We start from the raw sequence: 24,673 nt of genomic DNA on the forward strand, positions 1-24,673 counted from the left end.
TCTATATATGTCGAATATATATTTTATATATTATGTATATAAAATCTATATATAAAACAATAGCTAGAAGCTATTACTATATAAAAAGAATCTGCCTACATACAAACATCATTAAATAGAATGGAGCTACATACGTATGTGTATGCATGTATGTATGTTATCTCCATGTGTATATGCACATGTGTATGTGTGTATCTCCGTTTTATAAATGACTTGGGCTGACTTCCTGAGCTGCAGGCTTGCTGAGGGCAGAACATGCCCTCTGGCTCACCCTTTAAGGGTGCTAACACAACGCTATTTACAGAGTAGACTTCCACAACCCTATGTCTATTTCAGTCCTCCCGTGATATTAAAGGGAGGAATGTAGAACAAATACTTTTTCTTACCCTAAATGACAACAGAGATTTGTCCAGTATCCATTCCCCCTACTTCTGTGAAAGTTCTTCCTTTGGGGGACCCCCATTCACTGGGGTTTGTTCAAGCATTTCTCTGCCTTCTCAAGTGGTGAGCATAAGACCCAAACCTGATCATCAGAATCACAGGAATTTGTCCAGGATGGGTGGACAACCAGAATTCAACCCTCGAACTTCTGCTGGAACTAGTGGAAACGGTTCTTTTTTGACTAAGGTTGCTAAGCTTACAGAAGAGAAGCTAGAAACTGCTAGTTCATAGCAAAACCCTGCCTGAAAACAAAGCCACACAGAGAAAAGCAGAGCCAAGAGCTGGACAGTCATTTAACACCAACACCTGTCTGTGTCTGAAGTCACCCAGTGACAGGAGGCAGGAGTGAGCCACTGGACTGCGAGCTCCATGAGAGTGGGTGTGTGGCTGTTGTGTTCACAGTCACACCCCAGCACTAAGAACTGTCCCGGCTCATAGCAGGCAATCAATACCTATCTGTTGGATGAATGAATAAACTGTCTTTAAAAAACAGTATTTATTTACTCACTTATTTAAGACCACTTGAGTTGCGTTTGTTGTTTGCAACCAAGAACTCTAATGAACACTTTAACAAATCTTTTTTTAAATTGTCCTTTCTTTCCAAAGATCTTTTAAAGATAACAGTATTTTTCTATATCCAGTAAACCACAGTACCTAAGAAAGACTTTTATTATTATGAACATGCCTTAATTTATTAAAGTCCTAATTTTTCCCTGATAATGAAACAAAGTTCTTTCTAATGGCCATTTCAGGGGCATAAACAAATACATAGGAATAGGAAAAACAGACCGAAACGAAGGCTTTCATAATTTAATTTCTAAGCTATTTTAGGGGAAAAAAAAATTCACAAATTAGCAAAGTACCCACTAGAAACATATGTAACTTTAACCAGTAAGTAATTATATTTTAACCTTTGAATACAATAGTAAAACCAGCAAAAGCAGGTTTTGAGGCTGTAGTCTCAGACTGACGCTTGGAAGTGACTCAGGTTTTCCACAGTCACCATCCACCATGTGAGGGGGATTGTGACACAAGTAGGAAGATCTCACTTCTCTCACAGTAGGGATGCACTCTAATGTTTTCATATGCTTATTGTGGGAAACCGTGCTCATGTTTTAGATACTAGATTGGTCCAGGGGAATGAAGGACTCCCCTCATGTGCTGCAGGGACTTCGGGCTTCTCACCTTGCCCACCCAGACTCCTGGAGCCATCCCACACATTCTTAGGCCCAGAACTGGCATCCACCCTCCAAGGAGGAGTGGCTACAGGCACAAAAGGCAGAAGGGGGAGGGGGTAGCAAAACTTGAAAAGAACCCAGAGAGGGCTAGTTTCGAAACATATATTCGCTTTTCAAGCTTATTTTTCTGGAAAAATAATAAATACCAAATTTAAAAATTAATTTAGATACTAAAAGGCTGTTAGTTTTCTAAAATAACAAAACTCAAAACACGCCTCATGTTGAATGAAAGTAAAATGAAAGGCGAGTGACTCAGTCTAAAGTCCTAAAACCACTCTACTCTAGCTCATTTGGATCCCAGCAGTCTCAGGCAGGTTATGAGAACAGAGCCCACGACAGTCTCTCCATTCGAGTCTCATATGAGAGCCTGCTGGGAAGGCACAGATTCCGCCTGGTAGAGACAGGCCTTAACAGTTCTGTGTAGTTTTCATAACAGTGTAAATGCACATTACAACACCATCAACAAGCTGACCATAGGACATGACATAATACTTACTTCAGTCCAGGGATATCAAGAAGATTAGTCAGTCCTGTCCAGTTAATTTCTACAAGCTGTGTTAAAAAAAGGGCAAAAACACGAAGTATCAAAATTACTTCCAGTTATCAAATCAGATCATACAGGTTTGTTTCTTTATAAACAAAATGGGTCAGTACATAACACTGCCCCACACCTTGTATTTCACTTTGTAAAAATCAAGGTCATCGTCCTGTGCTGGCATTTAGACACCCACCTCTGTTTTTGCTTTGTTTTTTGTAATGTCATAGTTTTCACCAGTAAAATCATATAATAATTTACATACCCATCCTCCTATTGATGGCCACTTGGAATATTTATAATTTCTCTTTTATTATAAGTAATGATTCAGTAAATATCTTTTTACATGCCATGTCCTGGTATGCACATGCAGACCAGTATTCAAAAAGTAGAAGTTATGGTCGAAGATAAACGTTCACTTTTTATGTTGATAGATACCACCTAATTGCTCTAAAAAAATACTGTACCAATTTATATCCCACCAAAAGTGCATGAAAACGTTCTTTCTTTATACCTTCACCAAATATAGATATTAAAAATCAGTTCATCTGGCAGTTAAAAAATGGTATTTTATAAGTTTCAATTTGTATTTTCCTGACATTAGTGAACATGTTCCACCCACTCATTCAACATTTATAATTTTTTTTGTTCATTTTTTCAGTGGGTATTTATCTTAGAATAATTCTTAAATAGTTGGCTAAGATTCCATTAAGTGGATGTGGACGGGTAAAAACCATTGATTAGAAACCCTGTTTTCCTATCAAAATGCATATTACACATAACAAAATTACCTGTGCATTATATTTGTAGAATAAATGCTAGGAGAAATTGCATGATCTCAATAACCTATATAGCAACCGCTCAAATCTCTTTGAGAGGTAGATGGTTTATAAATAAATATGAATTAGAAGAGTCAAGATTCTTTTAGGTAGACCACAACTAAAAAGCAACAATTTAAAAAAGTCCCAAAAGAGCAAGACTTTTTGGTCTAAGAGAAATGAGACATAAATTTGCATTGCAAATATCAATAGGCCCTTTAAAAGAACAGGCCTAGAAGCAATGACAACCCAGGGGCAATCAGCACCCCCTAGCACCCTGACTATGATCTCTAAACACATTTTTCACTCAAAGTAACCAGGGATTTTGAAGAAACAGCTGATTCCAGGCCTGGGGCAAAAACTATTAAGATGAGCCTGGGGGATCTTGTTGAATCAGAAAGCTTAAGGAAACACTCAAAGATTAATGAGAGGCCCTGTCAAAGGGCAGGTCACCTGGAAGGGACTCAAAGACTATGGAACTCTTCAAGGATAGAGGGCTGGCTCAGATGATTCTTGTCAAAATGATGCGATACATTTAAATGCTACCCAAGGTCAAAGAAAGAAAACACCAGGGAGGCAAAGGCAGAATTTTTGGAAGGACAGGACTCAGCTGGGCTTGAAAAGAGGAGATCTGAATGTAAGAAAGAAGGCTCCAGGAGAAGAGGGCCCACGTCTAAGGCCCTGACGCAGGAGCTGGCATGTCTCTGAGCACAGGGGAGGCTGGGGACCAGGAAGCAACGAGAGTGGATAGAGCAGGAGGCAGCAAGAGAGAAAAAAAAGTGTGACTGTGAAAATGAGTATGAGTGAGTGAGAATGTGTGAATGTGAGGACGAGTATGAAGGTGTGAGGGAATGAGCGTGAGAGAACAAGTGTGTGTGAGAATGAGTGTGAGTGAATGTGAGAATGTGTATGAGAACAAGTGTGTATGTGTGAGAGTAAGTGAATGTATGACCACAAGTGTGTAAAGTGTGTGAGTGTGAGAATGGGTATGAGTGAGAGAATGAGCGTGTGTGTGTGTGAGAGAGAGAGGTGTGAAAACTCAGTCTGCAAAGTCTGAACAGGGACACAGGGAGGAACACCTGAGAAGGGAAAGGATAAGCCACAGCTTTGGAAAAGCCACTAAAGTTAGTACCGCTCACGCCCCCCTCAACCACCCCATCTGGATGACTAAAGTCTCTGCTCTGGGAAACTGAAGAGCTAGTGAAAGGTGTCCAGAGGACAGGAAATCACCTCTGTGGGCTGCTACAGCTCTTCTATAAGAAACGGAAGGAGTAATGTGGTCACCTTTCAAGTGGGCTGTGAACATATCCATGCATTTCATGAAAAGCACAGACATGCCCTTCTCTCTGTGTTTCCATAATGCACTGTGTGATGGATGTAATAAAATTTATAGTTCAACAACAGCAACTGTTTATACCAGCACTTGCTACATGCTGGGTATCCTAAGTGCATTAAGTTCCAGGGGTCACAGAATATAATCACCTGGGAGGTCTGGTAAAAATACAGACTTGTGGCTCCCACCCTTTTCCAGAGTTTTTGAATTAGTCAATTTGGGCTGGTGGTAAAGGTCAAGAGTGTTTTTATGTTTTAAAGCTCCTGGGACTTCCAGCTACCAACTGGGATGTAGAAAACTGGAAAGAGCATCACTCTTGAACACATGGGAGGGCGGAAGTGACAGGGCCACCAGCCTGCCTGAAACCCTTCCTTAAAGGCAGCTCCAAGGGGAGGACGAGGCCACTACAGGGCAGGTGAGATGACTCTAGCTAGATCCTAACTGCTAAAGACCAAGTGTGCGTGAGCCAAAATAAACCCTTTGAAATCCACAGACACAGGGCACGTGTAATCCAATTGGTGAACCGAGCAGTATGTGGTCGCTGCAAACACTGGAGACCAGGGAGAACACTTCCTGTAGGGCTGAGGCTGGTGAGGGGCAGCTGCTGCAAGAAAGACACAGCCCCACCTTCCACCATAAGGAACAGAAGCCACTGGGGAAGCAAGCACAGGGGAAGGCCCATTGCATCTGGTGGAGAGGAAAAGAGAAAATACCCTCTATGCCTTGGGGAGGGTAGGACACAGTCACAGGCCCAGACCATTAGAGATCCCACAGTGCTGGGGGTGAGTGTGCAAACTCTCTCCTGCACAAGACCCACGAAAGACACAGGCAAAGAGAGGGTGTAGGGTTACTGAAAGAGCACCAGGCCCGAGACCCAGGACGGAAAGGATGACAGACAGCTCCCCTGTCCCCACCACTGGGGGTGGAGCAAGACAGTCCAAAATAATGAAAGATATCAAACCATAGATCCCAGAAACTCAGAAAACACCTGACAGGATAAATATCCCCAAAGCTTCCTGGTGGCTTCACGTGTGGTCTAAGTTTGGGATCCTCTTCAGTCTGTCTGCACAGTCCTGCCTCTCCACCTCACTGCTGCCTTTTACGCAGGGTTGTAGGAGTTGGCTTCTGGGAGCCTTAACAAACGCTGCAACTTTCCTACTCCTGGCTGGTCTGACCCAGCTGGGTAGGGAGAAGAAGGATGAAGGGAAGAGAGGAAGACTCCCTGCCTCTTGGGAGTGCTGTAAGCTATGTTTCTGGCATGTGGATTAAGGGACCAGAGGAAGCTGGTCTGAGAGAGAGAGAATGGAGCAAAGGCATCACAGGCATGGGTGGGAGACAGTCACAGTGGCTCTCGAATTCCTCATTCCAGTCTGTTCCTGACACTGAACTGCAACTCCTGCACAGATTTAATGAGATATCAATATACGCTATGTTTATTTTTAAGTAAAACCTTTCATTTTTTCCCTCCTTTGCCTAAGGTACTTCAATTGCTGGAGTCCTGGCTAACAGGATTCAATTTTTTCTCACAGTTACTCTAAAAGGAAGATGTTATTTCCATTTTACAGATGAAGAAAGATAATCCGCAGTTCAAAGACTCAGGAGGCATGTCCTCTGCTGGCTGGGAGGACCTCCTTAGCATAAACACACTCAGAGCAACTCAGACCATCTCCTGGAGAAGTTCTGGAAAAGACCTCCTGGCTTCACTCTAGTCTAATCCATACTCCTGGGACAGATCTAAAAAAGACCTAAGGATTCAGAAACACCATACGAGTGTGCATGCCAGAGGCAATTTAGCCTGGGTGTGGGGCCACCCATTCCCTGGGACACACCCAAGGGCAGACACTGACTTGTTCTGGTTCTTATCAGAATCTTCATCCAAGCTTTTGTCCTGGTTCTTACCAGAAGTTTCATCCAAGCTTTTGTGCTTACCAATACTTGATCTCTGGTGTCAGGACTCCACCAGAATGCTAAACCTACGTTAGGAAAATATTTAATTTCTTAAAAATCTGAGGACTTACTATGTGCCAGCTTGGTACTAAGTGTTTTACATCCACTGTTATTTAATCTTCACATTTAATCCTATGAGGGAGGTGTTAGTGTAATTCCCATGTTGCAGATGGGGAAACAGAGGCTTAGAGAAATTAAATAAGTTATTCAAACCACACAGTAAGAAGAGAAAGAACCAGGAGTGCAAAACCAGGTTTATGACACCCAAGACTGTCATTTAACCATCATATTATACTGTGCTCCAAAAGTTCATCACTTTAGAAATTTTTAGTTTAGTTTTTTTAACAAGGAGCACATTATCAAAACTAATCTAAACAAACCAACAAGCAGAAAAATAATGTGTAAAGGTTTCCATAAGTGTCTGTGGCACTATGCTTCTAAATCATCCGAATAGTCAAAAACCCTCAAAATCTTTATAGCTGTATTTTTCACTGCAGTGAGGAAGAATTACTTGGCAGTCAGCAGTGAATTCTATTCTCATATTTTCCAGTTGAAAGTAACTGAAAAAAATTCCCTTCTCTGAAGCATATGTTTAGTGACTTTACTCACCATATAAGGAAATGAATGATTCTGAACTTTTCAGACTCATCCTTCTTTTCTCAGCATTAACATTTCACTTGGAAGTTATTATTATAAGGTTACTTTTAAAGTAAATACACCTATGGGAGATCCATACTAAGGAAGAGTATTACTAACTTTGGAGGAAGATTTAAAGATTTGGATTTTGTTACATTCTGAACTGAAAAAAACCCCAGGCTTTTATTTTTTCTTTGAGGAAGATTAGCCCTGAGCTAACATCTGCTGTCAATCCTCCTCTTTTTGCTGAGGAAGCCTGGCCCCGAGCTAACATCTGTGCCCATCTTCCTCTACTTTACATGTGGGACGCCTGCCACAGCACGGCAAGCCGTGCATAGGTCCGCACCCGGGATCCGAACCAGCGAACCCCAGGCCGCTGAAGCAGAATGTGCGAACTGAACTGCTGCACCCCTGGGCTGGCCCCAGGCTTTTTTTTAAATTGTTAAAAATTCCCTATAAGTTAAAAGTACTTAGCAATTTGCTAAAGATTAGTTTTTTATACTCATTAATGAAGGAAGTTTCTTACACATACTGGCTTTTAAATAACTTGTATGTAAAAAAGAATCCATGAATTTAAAACCTTTTATGGATCTCTTCTCAAAATTTTAATATATTAAAATTTAACAAAGAGGTTCCTTAATAGCTTTTGAATTTTACCATGTTTTGTGTAGTTAAAATACACTCAAAATAAGCCCATTATAAGCAAAAAAAGCAAATGAGAATAATAATTTTAGTGGCAATAGAAAGTGATGACAGTTAATTTTTCTTGTGTTTTTATACAAAAAAAAGGCCACCTGTAGTTTGGTTTAGACAAACACATACTTTAAAAACCCAAGAACAATAAATTGTATTAAGTTATTTGAATCAAATTATACAAACTAATATTCCCATTTTAAACTATACCTGATATTAATGGTACAAAAATGGCATATTGTGAAGAGACATTTGAGAAAAAGATGAATTGATCCATCAGACATTTACTCAAAGGTGTTGGGACAGATATAGTTGTGGCTTTCAAAGAGTTAATGAGAAGTGTGCTACACCCCACAGGACTATACGGGTGCCATGGGAGCAAGGAGGAAACCTGACCACCTGTGTCCCAGGAAAGGATAACACAAAGGCCTGACTGTAATTCTTCCCTGTTGCTGGAACTCAAGATGCTCATGGGGCAGTGCCAGGAAATGAGGCTGGAGAGACCCCACCTAGACCACGATGATTGTCTGCAAGTGAGAGACAACCTCTGGTGGGTCAGATTTCACCTTGGGAAGATACACTGGTGGTGAAGTCTACTGAGGACAGGGCCAAGGCAGGAAGCCTATCAGAGATTGCAGAAGCCTAGGTGAGGAGCTTTGCAGGAAAGGAGCCACCAGGTGAGGGGGAGGAGGCTCGGTGAGGGGACGAGCCTGGGAGGAGGAGCCCAGGGAAGGGAGGGGGGAGGAGGAGGAGGAGGAGGAGTCAGGCAAGGGGAGGAGCCTAGGTGAAGGGGTGTCTATATAGGAACGACTAAAACAGATTAGACTCTCAGTTCCTGGTGAGCACAACAACACTGAGACAGTATGTATCTACAGAGCTATGAGGATCAAATGAGCAAATATCTATAAATCATACTCAGTGATAGGTGCTGAATGGCAAGGTACAGCCTACACTTTTAAAAAAGTCTAGATTTTCAAATGTTCTGTAACAAATATACTATTTTTATAATCAAGAAGAAAAGTTGTCTACCAAAAGAGATGAACCCTCCATTAAGGCACAAAAAGGTATGAAAACACTCATAGGATTCATGCATCAGAAAGGGAAAAGAGTGAGTTAAGGAGAGAACTCTTTCTGCACTTTATATACTCTTCGTTATGTACATATTCTTGTCAGTGAGTGGGAAGACAAGAACAAAATAAACATTGACTTACTGGCTTCCTAAGAAAGAAGACAGACAACGCTCCCACCAAGGGCATGTCTCCAATCAATGGTTCCAGGATCACCCGCATTGTGCCATGGATCTAAATTCAAACGGAAACCGAAACATGTAACAGAAAACAATTCCAGAAACCACTGACCGATGCAAAGAGGATGTAGGATTGTCTTAGCGACTTCTGAGCATTTGACTACAGGTTTTCCTCATGTATAACCTACAAACAAAAACTTAACTTCAAAGAAATTCTGAGTTAATAAAAACTTCACAATTTTTTTTGAATAGAGCACAGAAAATTTTAGAAGACAGAAGTGTAAAAAAACCTTACCTGTATACTTTGCACACCCGCTCTACAAAAATATCGCTTGATCTCCAAATCAATCTCACAATTTCCTACAAAACTAGCAAAGAAAGAGTTCTGGATTACATTCTCTTCATCACCACAGACCTGCAAGTATAAAATCTGAATAAAATGATATAAAGCAACCAAGACCAGAGTGGAGGCAAAGTCTTTTACTGCCAGGTTACAGCGTCACTGCCACCAGATGCGACACAGCCACACTGATGGGAGGCCTGCTGAGTGGGCTTAGGGCCCATTATAAATGTCACTTCCAAGGTGCAACTTCTGGAACAGGCTCTTGATGGAATGTAGTTTCCATTTGTTTTATAAAGACTATGTTTGTTTAATATATAAAGTTTAGATTATATTTCATCACAAGTAAATTCTGTGCCCATGCTCCTCAGTCATGAAAAAACTATCAGTGCGCTACAGGGCTCTGTGATGTCAAAGGTTAGAAATGATGCACCTGTTTGGGGCATCAATTTTACTCAACGATTAAGTCATTTAAATTATTATTTTTTTAACTTTTGTTTAATTGCAGTAACATTGGATTACAACAATATATAGCTTTCAGATGTACACTGTAATATATTTCTAATTCTGTGTAGATTACATCATGTTCACCACCCAAAAACTAATTATAGTCCATCCCCTCACATGTGAGCTTAATCATCCCTTTTGGCCCCCACCCCCTCCCCTTATGGTAACCACCAATCCAATCTCCATTGCTATGTGTGTGTTTATCGTTGTTTTTATCTTCTACCTATGAGTGAGATCATACGGTATTTGACTTTCTCCCTCTAACTTATTTCACTCAGCATAATACCCTCAAAGACCATCCATGTTGTCACAAATGGCCGGATTTCATCATTTCTTATGGCTGAGTAGTATTCCACTGTGTATATATACCACATCTTCTTTATCCATTCGTCCCTTGATGGGCACCTAGGTTGCTTCCAAGTCTTGGCTATAGTGAACAATGCTGCAATGAACACAGGGGTGCAGGTATCTTTATGCCTTTGTGTTTTCAAGTTCTTTGAATAAACACCCAGCAGTGGGATAGCTGGATCGTATGGTAGATCTATTCTTAATTTTTTGAGGATACTCCATACTGCTTTCCATACTGGCTGCGCCAGTTTGCACTCCCAAGACATTTAAATTACTAATAAAAAACAAACATGAACATAGTGTGATGCTGAATGTAAGGCTTGCATCTATTTTTAATATGACTATGGAAGGTCAACTATATTTTGAGTGGGGTCTGTATGATTTGACTCCCACCCTCGATTCTGGAAGCAGGACATTGTGCTCCTGCCTGAGAATGTCTGGGGGCAGTTTGATAAATGCTGGAAAGAGAGTGTCTTAGCACATGAACAGAACACTAACAAAAAGCACCTAGGATGAAATTCTTCTGGTATTTATTGTCTTGGTGTTAAAGCAAATACCTACAGATTCTTCTCATCGAGCATGATTCTCTATCTAGTTGGTAAAATCACCAATATCCTGTTACAAAACTACCTCAAAATTTTCCCTTTCTTCACTCTAAGACTTGATCTTTTTTATTTCCTAATATCTTTCAATTACTCCTTCCCCATCTCTACTGCCCATTAGTTAAGGTCCTTGTCTGGAACATACAAAAAAAGTAGAATGCAGATTTTTTCTAGAGACATAAATATCTGAGCAGCATAATTTGCAAATGTTGATATGACTGCTAAATCCACAAAGGCCAGGCAGCATCTCCAAAATGGCGTCCAGGAGCTGACTCATCCAAATGCTCACTTAATGCGTATGAAATCTTCCCTCAGTGCTGGAACAAGAAAACAAGGTTTCCATCTTCATGATGCTCATGACCAGCCTGGTGGACAGTCCTTCTAGGGCACAGCTGAAGTGAAGACATAAGTGGGGCTTTCTCTTTTATTCTATTGATGCCAACAGTTTTTGCAGTAGTACCAACTATTTTAAAGATGCAGATTTTTCCATAATAGATCATTATAGACGTTCTATGCGCCTTTCTAAAATAAAGGTAATTTGTATCAACTCTGTACATTGACTATATTAACATACTTTACAAGCTCAAAGACATTATAAAATAAAATGATTCTTACTCAAGGATAAAAAAAAAGAAACACTCTGAGCTGTGTCCTAAGTCAACACATTTCAGCAGTCACTGCGTACAAAGCTATGTTATTAGGCTCACAGGGGATGCAGGAAGCATATCCAAATTGCCAACAACATTACTCTTGTGCTTTTGGGCCATTATTCAGTAAAATAAGGGTTACTTGAACACAAGCACTGTGATACTGTGACAGTCGATCTGTTAACTGAGTGGGCTACTAAGTAACTAATGGGTGGGTGGTATATGTAGCATGGATCCACTGGACAAAGGGATGACTCCTGTCCTGGGAGGGACAGCACAAGATTTCATCATGATACTCAGAATGACATGCAACTTAAAACTTATGAATTGTTTACTTCTGGAATTTTCCACTTAATATTTTTGGACCATAGTTGACCATGGGTAACTGAAACTATGGAAAGTGTAACTGCAGATAAGCAGGGACGAATGTTTCTCTTGAGACCTTGTTTTCAATTCTTTTGGGTGTATATCCAAAAGTGGAATTGCTGGGTCACACGGTAGTCCTATGTTTAATTTTCTGAGGGACCTCTATACTGCTTTCCACAGCAGCTGCACCATTTTACATTCCCACCAACAGTACACAAGGGCTCCAACTTCTCCACATGCCTAGCAACAGTTGTTGATTTCTGTTTTCTTGATAGGAACCATTCAACGGGTGCAAGGTGGTATCTCATTGTAGTTCTGATTTGCAGTTCCATGATTATTAGTGAGGTTGAGCATCTTTTCAGGTGACTATTGTCCATTTGTATGTCTGCTTTGGAGAAATGTCTATTCAAGTCCTTTACCCATTTTTAATTGGGTTTTTTGCTGTTGAGTTGGAGGAGTTCTCTATATATCCTGCATATCGATCCCTTATCAAATATATGTTTATATGGATCACACTGAATCTACAGATTGCTTTTAGTGTTGACATTTAACAATATTAAGCCTTCTAATCCATGAACATGGGATGTCTTTCCATTTATCTATGTCTTGTTTAATTTCTCACAGCACTGTTTTATAGTTTTCATTGTACAAGTCTTTCATCTACTTGGTTAAGTTAATTACTAAGCATTTTATTCTTTTTGATTCTATTGTAAATGAAATTGTTTTCTTAATTTCCTTTTTGAATTGTTCATTGTCAGTGTATAGAATGTAATTAATTTCTTTTGTGTTGATTTTGTTTCCTGCTACTTTACTGAATTTGTTCATTAGTTCTATGAGGTTTTTTTGGTGGAATCTTTTAGGGTTTCTTACATATAAGATCAGATCATCTGTAAACAGAGATAATTTCCTTTTCTTTCTTTTTCTTCCTACCTAATTGATCTGGCAAGAACTTCCGGTACCATGTTGAATAGAAGTGGTGAAATCGGGCATCCCTGTCTTGTTCCTGATCTTAGAGGAAAAGCTTTCAGTCTTTTAACACTGACTATATATGAGTTTCTCATATATGTCTTTTATTATGCTGAAGTAGCTTCCTTCTGTTCATAGTTTGCTGAGTGTTTTTATCAGGGAAGAGTGCTGAATTTTGTCAAATGCTTTTTTTGGTCAAATGTATCAACTGAGATGATCATGTGTTTTTTCCCTTCACTCTATTAACGTGGTGTATCACACTGATTTTCAAATGTTGTACAATCCTTGAATCCTGGGAATAAATCCCGGAATAAATCCTACTTCGTAATGGCGTATAATCCTTTTAATATGTTGCTGAAATCAGTTTTCTAGTATTTTGTTGAGGATTGACATCCATGTTCACAAGGGATATGAGTCTGTAGTTTTCTTGTACGGCCTTTAATTTCTTTTATTTATTTAATTTCTTTTATTTATTCTTTTATTCATAACATGTTTTATGACTAGCAGTTTTCTAGGCTATTAGGAACTGAGATCCAGAAAGTAAATAAATTTGGGTCTTCAACAATTTAGTCAAATTCCACAAAAACAGTAGGTAAGAAGTGTGCTCATTATATCCTCCACCTTATGGGTATAGCTAAGTGACATTCTATGTCATTAACTATGATACAAATAAAAACTTACCTAATCTGAAGGTCCATAATAATTTGCCTTTTGTCCACATTTTCGGTATACACCTTAACACCATTGATCCTGAGAGGCTGAAACAAGAAGTGGCTTAATTTAAAATGAAGGGAGGGTAAGAAAAATCAAACCCTATAATAGCACGTAGAGATGAAGAGAGTGAGTGTTAGCATCAGGCTATGAGAGTTAGAATACTGCTTTCACAGCACACTAGCTGTTGACTTTCAGCAAGTTATTAACCTTTGTTCCTCAGTCTCATATGTAAAATATGGGTAATAATGGTATCTCTTGCATGAGATTACAGCAAAATTAAAGGACATGAGGAACGTAAGGAAGTCAGGCACTGCCTGGCGCACAGTGAGTTCTTAGTGACAGAAGACCTGCTTTGTCAGCTCACGTGTGATGCAGTTTTGCTCCTGTCCAAGCCCTTAGCCCTTCTTTCTCTTCCAATTTTCTGATCCTTTCCTTCTATTCCATCCTTACTACATTGTTCGAAATATAACTTCCTTTCATTTTTTCTTTAATGTCTTGTAATTTTGCACTTAAGATTTTCACAAAAATGAGGCTTTTGAGTGAATCAAAAATACTAGCTGTAAGTATAATTTCAACACCTAATACATGATACAGGGTCAGAATCAAATTACTCTGTAAAAAGAAAACACAGATTTTAACAAATGTTATATTTCAAGGGTCCAGTTACAACATTGCTCAAAACCTTCTCCCATTTATCAATTTGAGATCCCTTCTAAGAAAGTTCTCAACACCACACCTAAGCATTAAAAACTCAAGCTGAAAAATACCCAATCTTTAGAGAACTAGTGTTTACTCTGACAGTTTGGGTGTCCTGCAATCTTACCCCTCAACTAGCTGTAGGATTAAACTCTAAGTCTTTATTTGAGAGTCTTCATTTCCTACTATGCCAGGTTCCCGGGCTCTTCCCTGATGATACTAGCTCAGACATGTACAGACTTAGAGAACACAGTCAACTCACTACATCAGTAAGTGGAAATGGGGCATAGGTGATGTAGTGACTAGTTTAAATGTTTGCATTAGATAATCCTCCTTTCTTCCACTTAGACGACATGTTACATTAGGAGAAGCGGGAGGCCCACCTCACTCCCGACGACTGAAAGACAAAGACCTGAGGGCAATGGAAGCCAGCTACCCAAGGGACGCAGCCAGCACATGAAGCGGACAAGATGCCCTGCTCAGGGCTGTGCACACCCTGCTCAGCTGTTCCTTCATCATATAGCTCAAGTTTACCTGCTCTTGTAAGACGTCACTCCAGTTAATAATAATGCCAAGCTACCTTTACTGAATCAGCACTCCTCTTAATATTCTCCTGCTCTCCAATGATGATCTTATTTAGTTAGCATGAAAATCCAAGTGCATGTAATAGGACATGAATGTAATTCTTCCTAAAACAAATCCAGCTGGGGTTAGAATTCTCAATCTCCACAAACATGAACATACCTTACATTAGGGGCCTGCGGGCTAAATCTGGCCTTTGGCTAAGAATGGTTTTTACATTTTTAAAGGGTTGTAAAAGAAGAGGTGGGAGGGGCAGAAGAAAAACATGCCTCAAAGGCATGTGGCCATCAAAAGCTGAAATATTTACCATCTGGCCCTTTCCAGAAAGTGTGCAGCCCCTGTTCCATAGTCACACAGTATCCTAACCTGTAATTGTGCTTCCCCATCTGTTGTTATCATTTTAGTTACAGAAGGTAAAGTAAATATTGAAGGTAAGTGTCACAGGGGCCTCCTGGGCAGGCACTTGTGCACTCCAACAACAGGATGGCCACAGTCCTGGCTTGTAACATATGTGGAGACCTCACAGCCAAGAGGAAAAATCACCTGCACAACACAGCTAAGTGCAATGCATGTGCCTGCACTGGAGACCCAGGTTCTGAGTAATCGGAGATGAGACAGAGCATTCTCTGCATGCAGAATGTCGCCTTTGATGGGGGAAGGTGACCCAGGGACTGGAGGGTGTGGGATGGGAATGAGCCTGGGGGCACTGACACTCACCTGGGGTGACAAACACAACACAGCAACCAGGTCAGACACTCCTCAGCCACATTTATTAAAACCCTGATGGGCTGAAGCAAAGACATCTGAACACAGTGTATGGTGAGGTGTTTTCTGGCTCTGCCGTACATGTACCAAACGGGTGTAAACTGTGTGGGTGTGTATGTTTAAAAGTACTACTGCACTCTGAATTTTTATTAGGCATAGAAAATAGTGTCACCTTGGAAACTAATATAATGCTATATGTTAATTATACGTCAATAAAAGAAAATGCTACCTTTGTTGCTAATTATTATAAACACTGACTTAAAAAAATAAACAGGGAAACTTGCCATGATCTATTTATTTATTTATTTATTACCTGCTTTTTCTCCCCAAATCTCCCCAGTACATAGTTGTATATTTTAGTTGTGGGTCCTTCTAGTTGTGGCATGTGGGATGCCGCCTCAGGGTGTCCTGATGAACGGTACCATGTCCACACCCAGGATCCGAACCAGCAAAACCCTGGGCCGCCAAAGCAGAGGGTGCAAACTTAACCACTCGGCCATGGGGCCAGCCCCTGATCAACTAATTTGGATATAGTCTTGAGGCTTTCACTAGAAGTAATATTAGGAACTAGGAGTTTTCCTTTGTATATAGGAGGATTCCAATAACAAAATCCATCTTTTCCTTCACGTATGTCATTACTACGATGCCTAAAAGGCTGGCACTGGAGTTCTCAATAGTTTTTAAAAGTCTGGAGGGCTAAACACCTTAAGCTTGTTTTCAACTACTGAAGCTTTAGTGTGAATTCACATAGACTCCATTTCTAATAGCATGGATTGTGGAAAACAGGTAATTCTGACAGAAGAATGTGAGGTAGAAAGACACGTTGGAACGAAGGGAAACCACCCAATAGACCTAAACTGGCCAGAAGAGCACAGTGGACGGATGAGGGCAGGATGAGGACTCCCTGACTGACAGACCAGCAGAGGGCATCCCATGTGGGAGGCAGAACCTCAGGGGAGCTGCAGACAACCCACCCGAACTTCCTAGGGAACAATTTTCTCTAGAAAATAATTTGAAGTAGTTTAAGAGTTTTCACAGCAATCCTATTGTGTGCACAAGTAAAGATACTTAAGAAGAACTGACCTGCTGACCCATGTCAACTTTCGTGAAACTAAAGGTGCTAAGGTGGGTGTTTGCTCCCCGCACAGCTGGTTCTATGGTTTCTCGAAACAACTTCTCTATAAATTGGCAAATAAAAGGCCACATATGTTTTACAGTCTGGAAAGGAGAAAGAACTCATGTTAAACAAAATGTTGTAATACATAATGTACTTAAGTCATCATGAAAAATTATGCCTGTATTATAGTTTACCAGAATTTTTGATCACTAAAGAGAGGGTGCTTTTTGTTATACAAAATCAACACGATCTAAATTTCAAAAATGTATTACAATAGATTATTGATTAACCAATAGTTGCAGGAATTAGTTATTTTGGTAAAATATTCTCTTTAAGCTTATAAACACATTTCATGATTGCTACAAGATACGAAAATCTTGTGGTTTCAACTTATTAGGAAAAACTTTCTAAAACTGTATAGATCTTAATAAACATTAATGAGTTTTCTTTAATGATGAACTAACTTCCAGTGCTGTAAGGTAATCATTATCTACATCAGTTTTTACTATATAGCTCTAAGGATATATAAAATATAGAGATGAAAGAGATCTACTTCAAAGTACACTGATCTAAAAACATAACCTTTTTCTAAAAAAATAAATGATTATTATCTATTAGTAGGTTTCTTGGGAGTTAATTCCCTCTCCATAATGTTACCAAAGTTTTCACTTATTATTATTATAAAATAGATTTGAGCACTAGCTGATCAGGAGAGAAGACACAAGGCCAAAGATACAACTGTGAATACATCATTAACTTTCTCATGTCAAAGACAGTTTTCACTGTTTAGAAAAGGAAAGTTAACCTATCAGTTATGATTGAGTTCTTTCGGGAGCAGAAGCCAAATCCACTAAGTCCAAATGAGTTCCCATGTTGTCAACATTTCAATTCCCAAATATGGAAAGATGGCATCTCATCCTCTAGCCCACTGATATCTGGTGTTTAGTATATTCTATTCTTACCTTATTTAGCCATTCTGCTCTTTCAGTGTCTGGAAAATGAACCTAAGAGAAAAACACACACACAGATGACTTAGTGACTCCTGACAACTATATAAAATGTCATGTAGGCCATTTAGGAGCCAGCCCTCATGGTCTAGTGGTTAAGATTTGGTGCTCTCCCCACTGCAGTCCGGATTTGTGTCCTGGTCAAGGAACCACACCACCCATCTGTAGGCTGTCATACTATAGGGGCTGCGTGTTGCTGTGATGCTGAAAGCTCTGCTTCCAGTATTTCAAGCACCAGCAGGGTCACCCATGGTAGACAGGTTTCAGCAGAGCTTCCAGACTAGAGAGACTAGGAAGAAGGACCTGGCCACCCACTTCTGAAAAAATGGTCCATAAAAACCCTGTGATTTAGCAGCAGAACATTGATACAACGCTGGAAGGTGAGAGGATGGCACAGAGGGACAGGGCAGGGTTCCGCTCTGCTGTGCACAGGGGTGCCAGGGGTTAGAATCAACCTGATGGCACTAACGAAAAAAAGGGCCACTTAGTATTCTTCCTGTGTGTCTATTGTTCACATAATGCTTCTTTAAAACACCCTGCTCTGAGGCCTCTGAGGAGGGAGGCTGGAACAGGTGGCAATGGCTCTTTACATTCTAAGAACACTTTGGGCCAGAAAAGTCTAACGTCACCAAAGGCCACAGGCCCTTCTCTACCGCCCCACTGTCCAGAGCAATGTTCAGTGGTGTCCAGAACAGCATAAAGAGTGCTCCAAATAGACCTCCTCCTTTTTAATAGAATTTCTTTTCCATTCCATCATTAGCACTGTCATCATATATCCTAGAGACCTAGACTCAAAGCCTCAAAAGTCCACCTTCCCTTCTGCTTTTCTCTTTTGGCCCAAACCAGCCAGCAGATACTTGCCCACATTTGGCTCCTCTCTAGACAGTCTCCCACCTTCTCCCAAAGGAGTATTACAACTTCAGTTATACACGAGTAGGGCCTGTAATACTGGAGAAAATAAGTGTTTGTAGAGCTACAAAGAAACCTACCTGGAAAAAAGGTGAAAGTATTTTCTTTGCTGTTAAAAATAAAACCCCCTTGCAGAGGAAGACTAAAGCTCTTTTGGGTAGAGAGTTCTCCTCTGAGAAAAGTTATGTACTCCCTTGCCCCTCAAAGAAAGAAGAGCATACACGTCACACTAACATTGTGTAGACCACATTTTTGCTTGGTCACAGGACACTTTCGTACTGGTGATGTGGTCAGAGAAATGTTCTGGTTTCTGGAACTGCCACACTTACTTTCCTAAGTAACCCACGTACTGCCACCAATAAAAGACAAGCTTCTGCCCATGCTCTGGCTGAGAGGAGCTGGCCAGGGAATAGTACTACTGCCGGGGGAATGGGGGGAGGGTCCCTTAAGAAGATGGTTCTTGGAGAACCAAGCCCACCCCTCCTCCTGGGCCCCTAAGAACAAACCACAGAATGGGGCCCAGCAGCAGCCAATTCCTAGTCAGAGAGAGGCCACTGTCCTCATGGCTGTCGAGGCCACACTGCTCCATGCGAGAGGCCACAGCAAGTTCCATCTGTTCCCTGTGTCCACCTGCCTGAGCAGGCCTATGCCCTTACACCACAGGAGGTGAAGCCTTGAATTTGCTTGGTTCATGAGGGTGCACGAGAGTGAAGTGAAATAGGTTCTTCTAAGTTAAGTTAGCTTGAGTCCACTCTGGGACAAAGGGATGGCAAAGGGATGGCAACCTCCCAGAATTAAGAAAAAGGCTTAAGAGTTTGGAAAGAAATGCTCAAGAAGGTGAAGAGTCAGGAAGAGAATTGCTGACAATGCTTGCTTAAATAGGGAGGATATGTCACTGGAAAGAGGCCTATTTTGACCAGAGTGGAACCAGAGTACTGAAAGGACTGTGTTTCCCCAAGAACATGAGACATCTGGGGGTTGGGGTGAGGAGAGCTAGAGGTTTACGAGACTAGCAGACTAGGTTACAAAATTATGTGCAATTCATCTGCAGGTTGTATTCTGCTATTTCTTTACATTATACTAGTAAGTTACAATACACTACTTAGATCAGGAACACGACAGGTGGCTGCCACTCCAGGGTATATGAGCCTTAAAGCTGGTGTGGAGCTGTGCTCCCACGTAGCAATTTGCTGTGAGGTTTTCCGTCCTTCTGCCCCCAAGCCTCTGATCCAACCAACCACTGGCAATAAGAGAAAGGACCAAAGGCAGATGCAGAGCACATTCCACCTGGGGACAGCTAGAACTTCTTCATTGTAGATGCGTTCCTCCTTTTATAATTTCAGAGTAAACAACAGAGCCAATAAGTCTCTGCCCGCTTCTGCCTCAACATATGCACACACTCGCCCTCTCCAGTGATGTTGTGACTGTCTGCACCTGCTTCCCAACTACACTAAATCTGGCTACCAGCACCATCACTCTAGAACACAGGAGCCGCACTTCCGTTACCTCACTCAAGACCATAAACTCCCACATGTTTATCAAATGGCTCTACTTCCTCAGCCTGATCTTCAAAGACCTACCTCATGTATTTCCTTTGGTTCACAACTCACAAATCTTATCTTTATCACGCTCCTGTTGAATTCAGTCAAAACAATCATGGCTGCTTTACACAGAAATGTATTCTTCTTCACTCACCAATCACCTGGTTACTACATCCGCTCTCTGCCACTTCTTTACCATCAGCTCAGCTCAGTTCTAGACAACTCCCCAAGTATGACACCATCCACAATCACTCCTCAACACCACAGCGCCTTCACCCTCAGGTTTTCTCTGTAAATCTGCATTTGTCACACCATCCCTCTGTAAATGTCTAACTGCTCTGTGTGCCCAATAATTGCCCCTTGTCCAGTGAACTACACACTTGTAGAAAAGAATTATTTCTCTTTTGAGAGATGTTCTAAGAGATGTTACTCAGAACTGACAGAATGCTCACCACTCACTCTAAGGATATTACTCCTGAACCTCTCTACGTACTTTGCTTTTTTATAGAAGTCTATATTTGTAACTATTTTTCAATTGTTCATTTATAATATTACTGAAATTACTGTAAATTTCTTTGGGCTCTACTTATTTTTTTAGACCCAAGCCCAATTACAGGGTTCTTTTGTTTTTCTTTTTCCTTTTTTAGGAAGATTGGCCCTGAGGTAACATATGTTGCCAATCTTCCTTTTTTTTATCTCTCCCCAAAGCCCCAGTACATAGTTGCATATCCTAGCTGTAAGTCATTCTAGTTCATCTATGTGGGATGCTGCCATGGCATGGCCTGATGAGCGGTGCTAGGTCTGTGCCCAGGATCCTAACTGGCGAACCCCAGGCCACTGACACTGAGTGCATGAACTTAACCACTCGGCCACAGGGCCAGCTCCTGGGCTCTACTTTAATGTAAAATGTTATCTGAAGTATAATATCCTGACATTGGAATTAGTTTAAAATGCTGTACCATTCCACACTGAATAGAAATAACAATTATCCACATCAAGATAATCCTTAGGACCACCTGAGATTACAGATTACAGTGAGAATGTGTGACACTAGGATGTCAATGAGAGGGGCTCACAAAGGCAGTCCATGACATCAATTCTAGAAAACAGATTGTTACTCTGCTTCATAAAGAAACACCCCAAACATCAAGTGTATTTTGACAAAGTTACAGCAAGATGAGTTTAATCTGCCATGTAACCCTCTCTTTTGCCTGTTTTCAGATCCTTCCATGTGCCCTAAATATTAGGAAGTGACAAGATATATTCATTTATACCTCATCCCCAGTAAACTGAACACTATCCATGAAAACAATGACTTTACCTGTTGCTACTGAGTCTGTGATACAGCAGGTGTCAGCCTGTGCAGACATCAGAGTGTGCACTACTGATAATATGGTGGGCTTGGGGCTGGCATGGCACCTCTGAAGATGGACACTCCATATCCCGCAGTAACCCAAGGACAGGACAGCCTCAGGTCCTTGGCCAGACTGGAGGCATCTTTTTCCAGGGAGCAGGGGTACGTGGTCAGTTCCCTTTTGCTGACTGGTGGGGAGTCATCTATTAACCCTACATACCTAAGAGAAATTCTGTTTCTCTGCAGTTTATGTGCAGAAGGATTTCCTTCTACTACCAAGGGGGAAATGAGTTTATGGTGTGTTTGTTTTTTTTTTAAGATTCCTTGGTTTCTCTGACAAACTGAATTCTTGCTAAATTCTGAAAGCCTCTAGCCAGGTATCCTAAGTACTGTACTTCACATAGAGAAAATTTTGGCTAGTCCAGATTTTCTATCCACTTCAAATCTAAGGCAGGCTCAAAGGCTGGGGTCTTGTCTGAGAGGCCACATGCACAAAACTGTGTGTAGGCAAATCTGCTCGTACACCAAATCATCAGATTTTCACAAGATCCAAGAAACCAAAAAGGTTAAGATCATGGCATAAGGTGGTTGATAAGGCTGAGCTCTCATCAAAGCCTTTCATGTAAAAGGTTCATAGGAGGAGAAGGTGAGGGATTGCAGACACTGAAGACCCAGTCCTCAGATGGCTAAGGGAGAGATGATAAATCTCCCCCAAACTGGGTTTCTGGAAGATTAGTGAGGGCAATATGAATCTTCAGACCCAACTACCCATGTTTGAAATAATAACAGTAACTGCTATCCACTGAAGATGTACTGCTATATACGTTGCAGGTTCTGTGCTAAGCGATTCACATATATTACTTGAGTTAATTCTTAAAACAAATCTACCAATAGGAACTATTAATATCCTAAATTTACAGGATCGTTACTAAGTGACAGAATGGGGATGATGTGTGTGAGTAGATTTGCGCGACCATGCTCGTGACCACTTTGTTACTGAGGGATGTGGAAAGCGCTGCAGAGACATCCACAGAGCTCACCGAGCTCTCAGTGGGCACACTCCAATCAAAGAGTAAAGCTTAAAACTCAGGGTGAACGCCTTAAATTGTATGAGGTACTGAATAACAGCCAGGAGTAGAAAATGTTGTGTTCAATAACGATCTCTTTATCTAGACTCTAGAGGTTAAATATAGTAAAAGTCCTAAAACAGCTGAGAGCAAAGTTCAGCAAACGCCATAGCAAGTCACAATAAGCTACTGTTAACAGACCCAGTATCTCACCCAAGACAAAGAAGAGAGTGATTTAAAGACTGGTTTTACCTAATATTCACATTTCTTCACATGAAAGGGCTGTGATAATTAAGAAGTAATGACAAAATTCCATATGCATTCACACTGTGACCCAGCAATCCTATTTTCTAAGAGTCTATCTTAAAAACAGACTATCAAAAATATGAAATGATGTGTGCACAGCACTATCTGTAATAGCAAAGACCAGAAACAACCCAAACGGCCATCAACAGCAGACTGGTTGAATAAACTATTGTGCACCCACACGATGACGTACTACAAAGCTAAAAAACGAATGAGGAAGATTTCTATAATAATAATTTTCATAATTATTTGAATAATTGCTATGGAATAATTTTCAGGATCTATTTTTAAGTGAAAATACAAGATGGAGAAAAGCATGTACAATCAGCTACTATTCATCTCAGAAGGAGGGGAGGGGAGATGCTTATGTATGTATACCTGAGTGTGTATAAAAAAGCTTAGAATTTTCTAAAATAAAAAATTAACAAAAACTTTAAAAATTTTACCTTGGTGGGGGAGAGGACAGGGTAGAAGAGACAAGTATATAAGTCAGGCAATGGAATCAAGTCAATCATCCATTCACATTAACTTCCACTTAATGACACCACCATACATTAGTAGAATGCTCTGTTTCCTCTCAAGGAACATGCACATCTATTACATCACTATGACCACATGAACAGGCAGAGCAAGCATATTCCACTTTGCTTACAAGGACTCAAAACTAAAGTGGTCTGCCTCAAGTTACACAACCAGAGTTAAGGTCAAACCCTCACTTCCCGCCTCCAAGTCCAAATCTTAAAATCATTAGGCTATTTATGTGGTCCCTTTTCTATCTTCCCAGCATCAGAGAATTCCTATCGATACAGAACAAATGACATAATTCACTAATCGGTCCAGTAAGTTTTAGTCCCTATATTTTCCAGTCAGTACCTAGTACCAAATTCATATTTGCAAATACCATCAAATGAACTTCTACTTTCTATTAAAGTCTTCATAAATTACAAGAAATGACTATGTTTGGTAACATAAGATGTTGCCAGATCTTCCAATCAATAAAAATTTATTAATAGAGGCCATATATTCTTAAAAATATTGCATACATATGTTATACAAGCATATATTTTTATATATCTTATACGTGTTTATAAATGCACAGAAAAGTTTGCAGGAATATTGAATTAGTGTAACATGTATTGTATTAGGAGGGGAATGAGGCTTATAAGATTTTCCTCTATATATTTCTAAATATTCAAATTTCTTATTCAAAGCATAAACTACTTTTCTAATTACCACTGTAATTTAAGATTAAAATTAAGAATTTTCTAACACATAAGTATTATTTTTATACATATAGATTTGTTTTAAAACTCTAAAATTATGTGAAAACGGAATTTTCATAAATTAAATCATATTTTCATTACATTCGAGAGAATGATACTTAGAAACAAGACTCTTATAACATAAGTAATCTACTCCAAATTTGATTTGAAGAAAAACTTTCCTGTGACATCAAGTTTTAAAGGCAAAGTATAACTATGCTGAGCCAAATGCTTTACTGATGAAATGACAAAATGACTCCTGCAAAAAATGTTCCAAAATGAAAACATCTGCCTCCTCTAAATTATTTTATTTCTCTAAGTTCACTGATATTTCTCAAATTAGGCTGCCAGTGTGCTAGCAAATTCCTATCCATCCTATCATACTTAAAGCCAGAGTAACACCATAAAGCTGTTGTTTCTCTCTTGGAAAACACACACTGGTCCCACATCACCTAGAGGATTTAAACATGTAATAATAAAGCTTCTCTACTCACGATCACACACTAGAACAGAAACACAGTTTGACTGGTGTGAATTTTTGTTATTGCATTTTTGTCATTGCACTATTCCTTAATCTAATGCATACGTGTAGATTGTTTTTTTTTAAAGAGCAGGCTGAAGAAGTCACTTTTCAAGCAGTTACTTGGGTCTGGCTTTCTGTCCAGAGTTAGGAGTATAAGGGAGATTTAG

General features: G+C 40.2%; 1 protein-coding gene across 2 annotated transcripts in view; it reads right to left on the reverse strand.

Annotated features, from left to right (window-relative positions):
* Positions 1 to 24,673, reverse strand: part of ESYT2 (extended synaptotagmin 2) — a 92,089-nt gene that overhangs the window by 38,126 nt on the left and 29,290 nt on the right. For both annotated transcript variants that reach the window (XM_070618121.1, XM_070618120.1), the window contains exons 2-7: positions 17,500 to 17,541; positions 16,504 to 16,638; positions 13,345 to 13,421; positions 9,183 to 9,255; positions 8,853 to 8,942; positions 2,176 to 2,231 (exon numbers count right to left, since the gene is read on the reverse strand). In XM_070618121.1, the coding sequence (XP_070474222.1) occupies positions 2,176 to 2,231; positions 8,853 to 8,942; positions 9,183 to 9,255; positions 13,345 to 13,421; positions 16,504 to 16,638; positions 17,500 to 17,541 (473 nt within the window). The remainder of the gene's footprint in view (positions 1 to 2,175; positions 2,232 to 8,852; positions 8,943 to 9,182; positions 9,256 to 13,344; positions 13,422 to 16,503; positions 16,639 to 17,499; positions 17,542 to 24,673) is intronic.

The sequence above is a fragment of the Equus przewalskii genome, chromosome 4 (genome assembly GCF_037783145.1).
Source record: "Equus przewalskii isolate Varuska chromosome 4, EquPr2, whole genome shotgun sequence".
Classification (NCBI taxonomy): domain Eukaryota; kingdom Metazoa; phylum Chordata; class Mammalia; order Perissodactyla; family Equidae; genus Equus; species Equus przewalskii.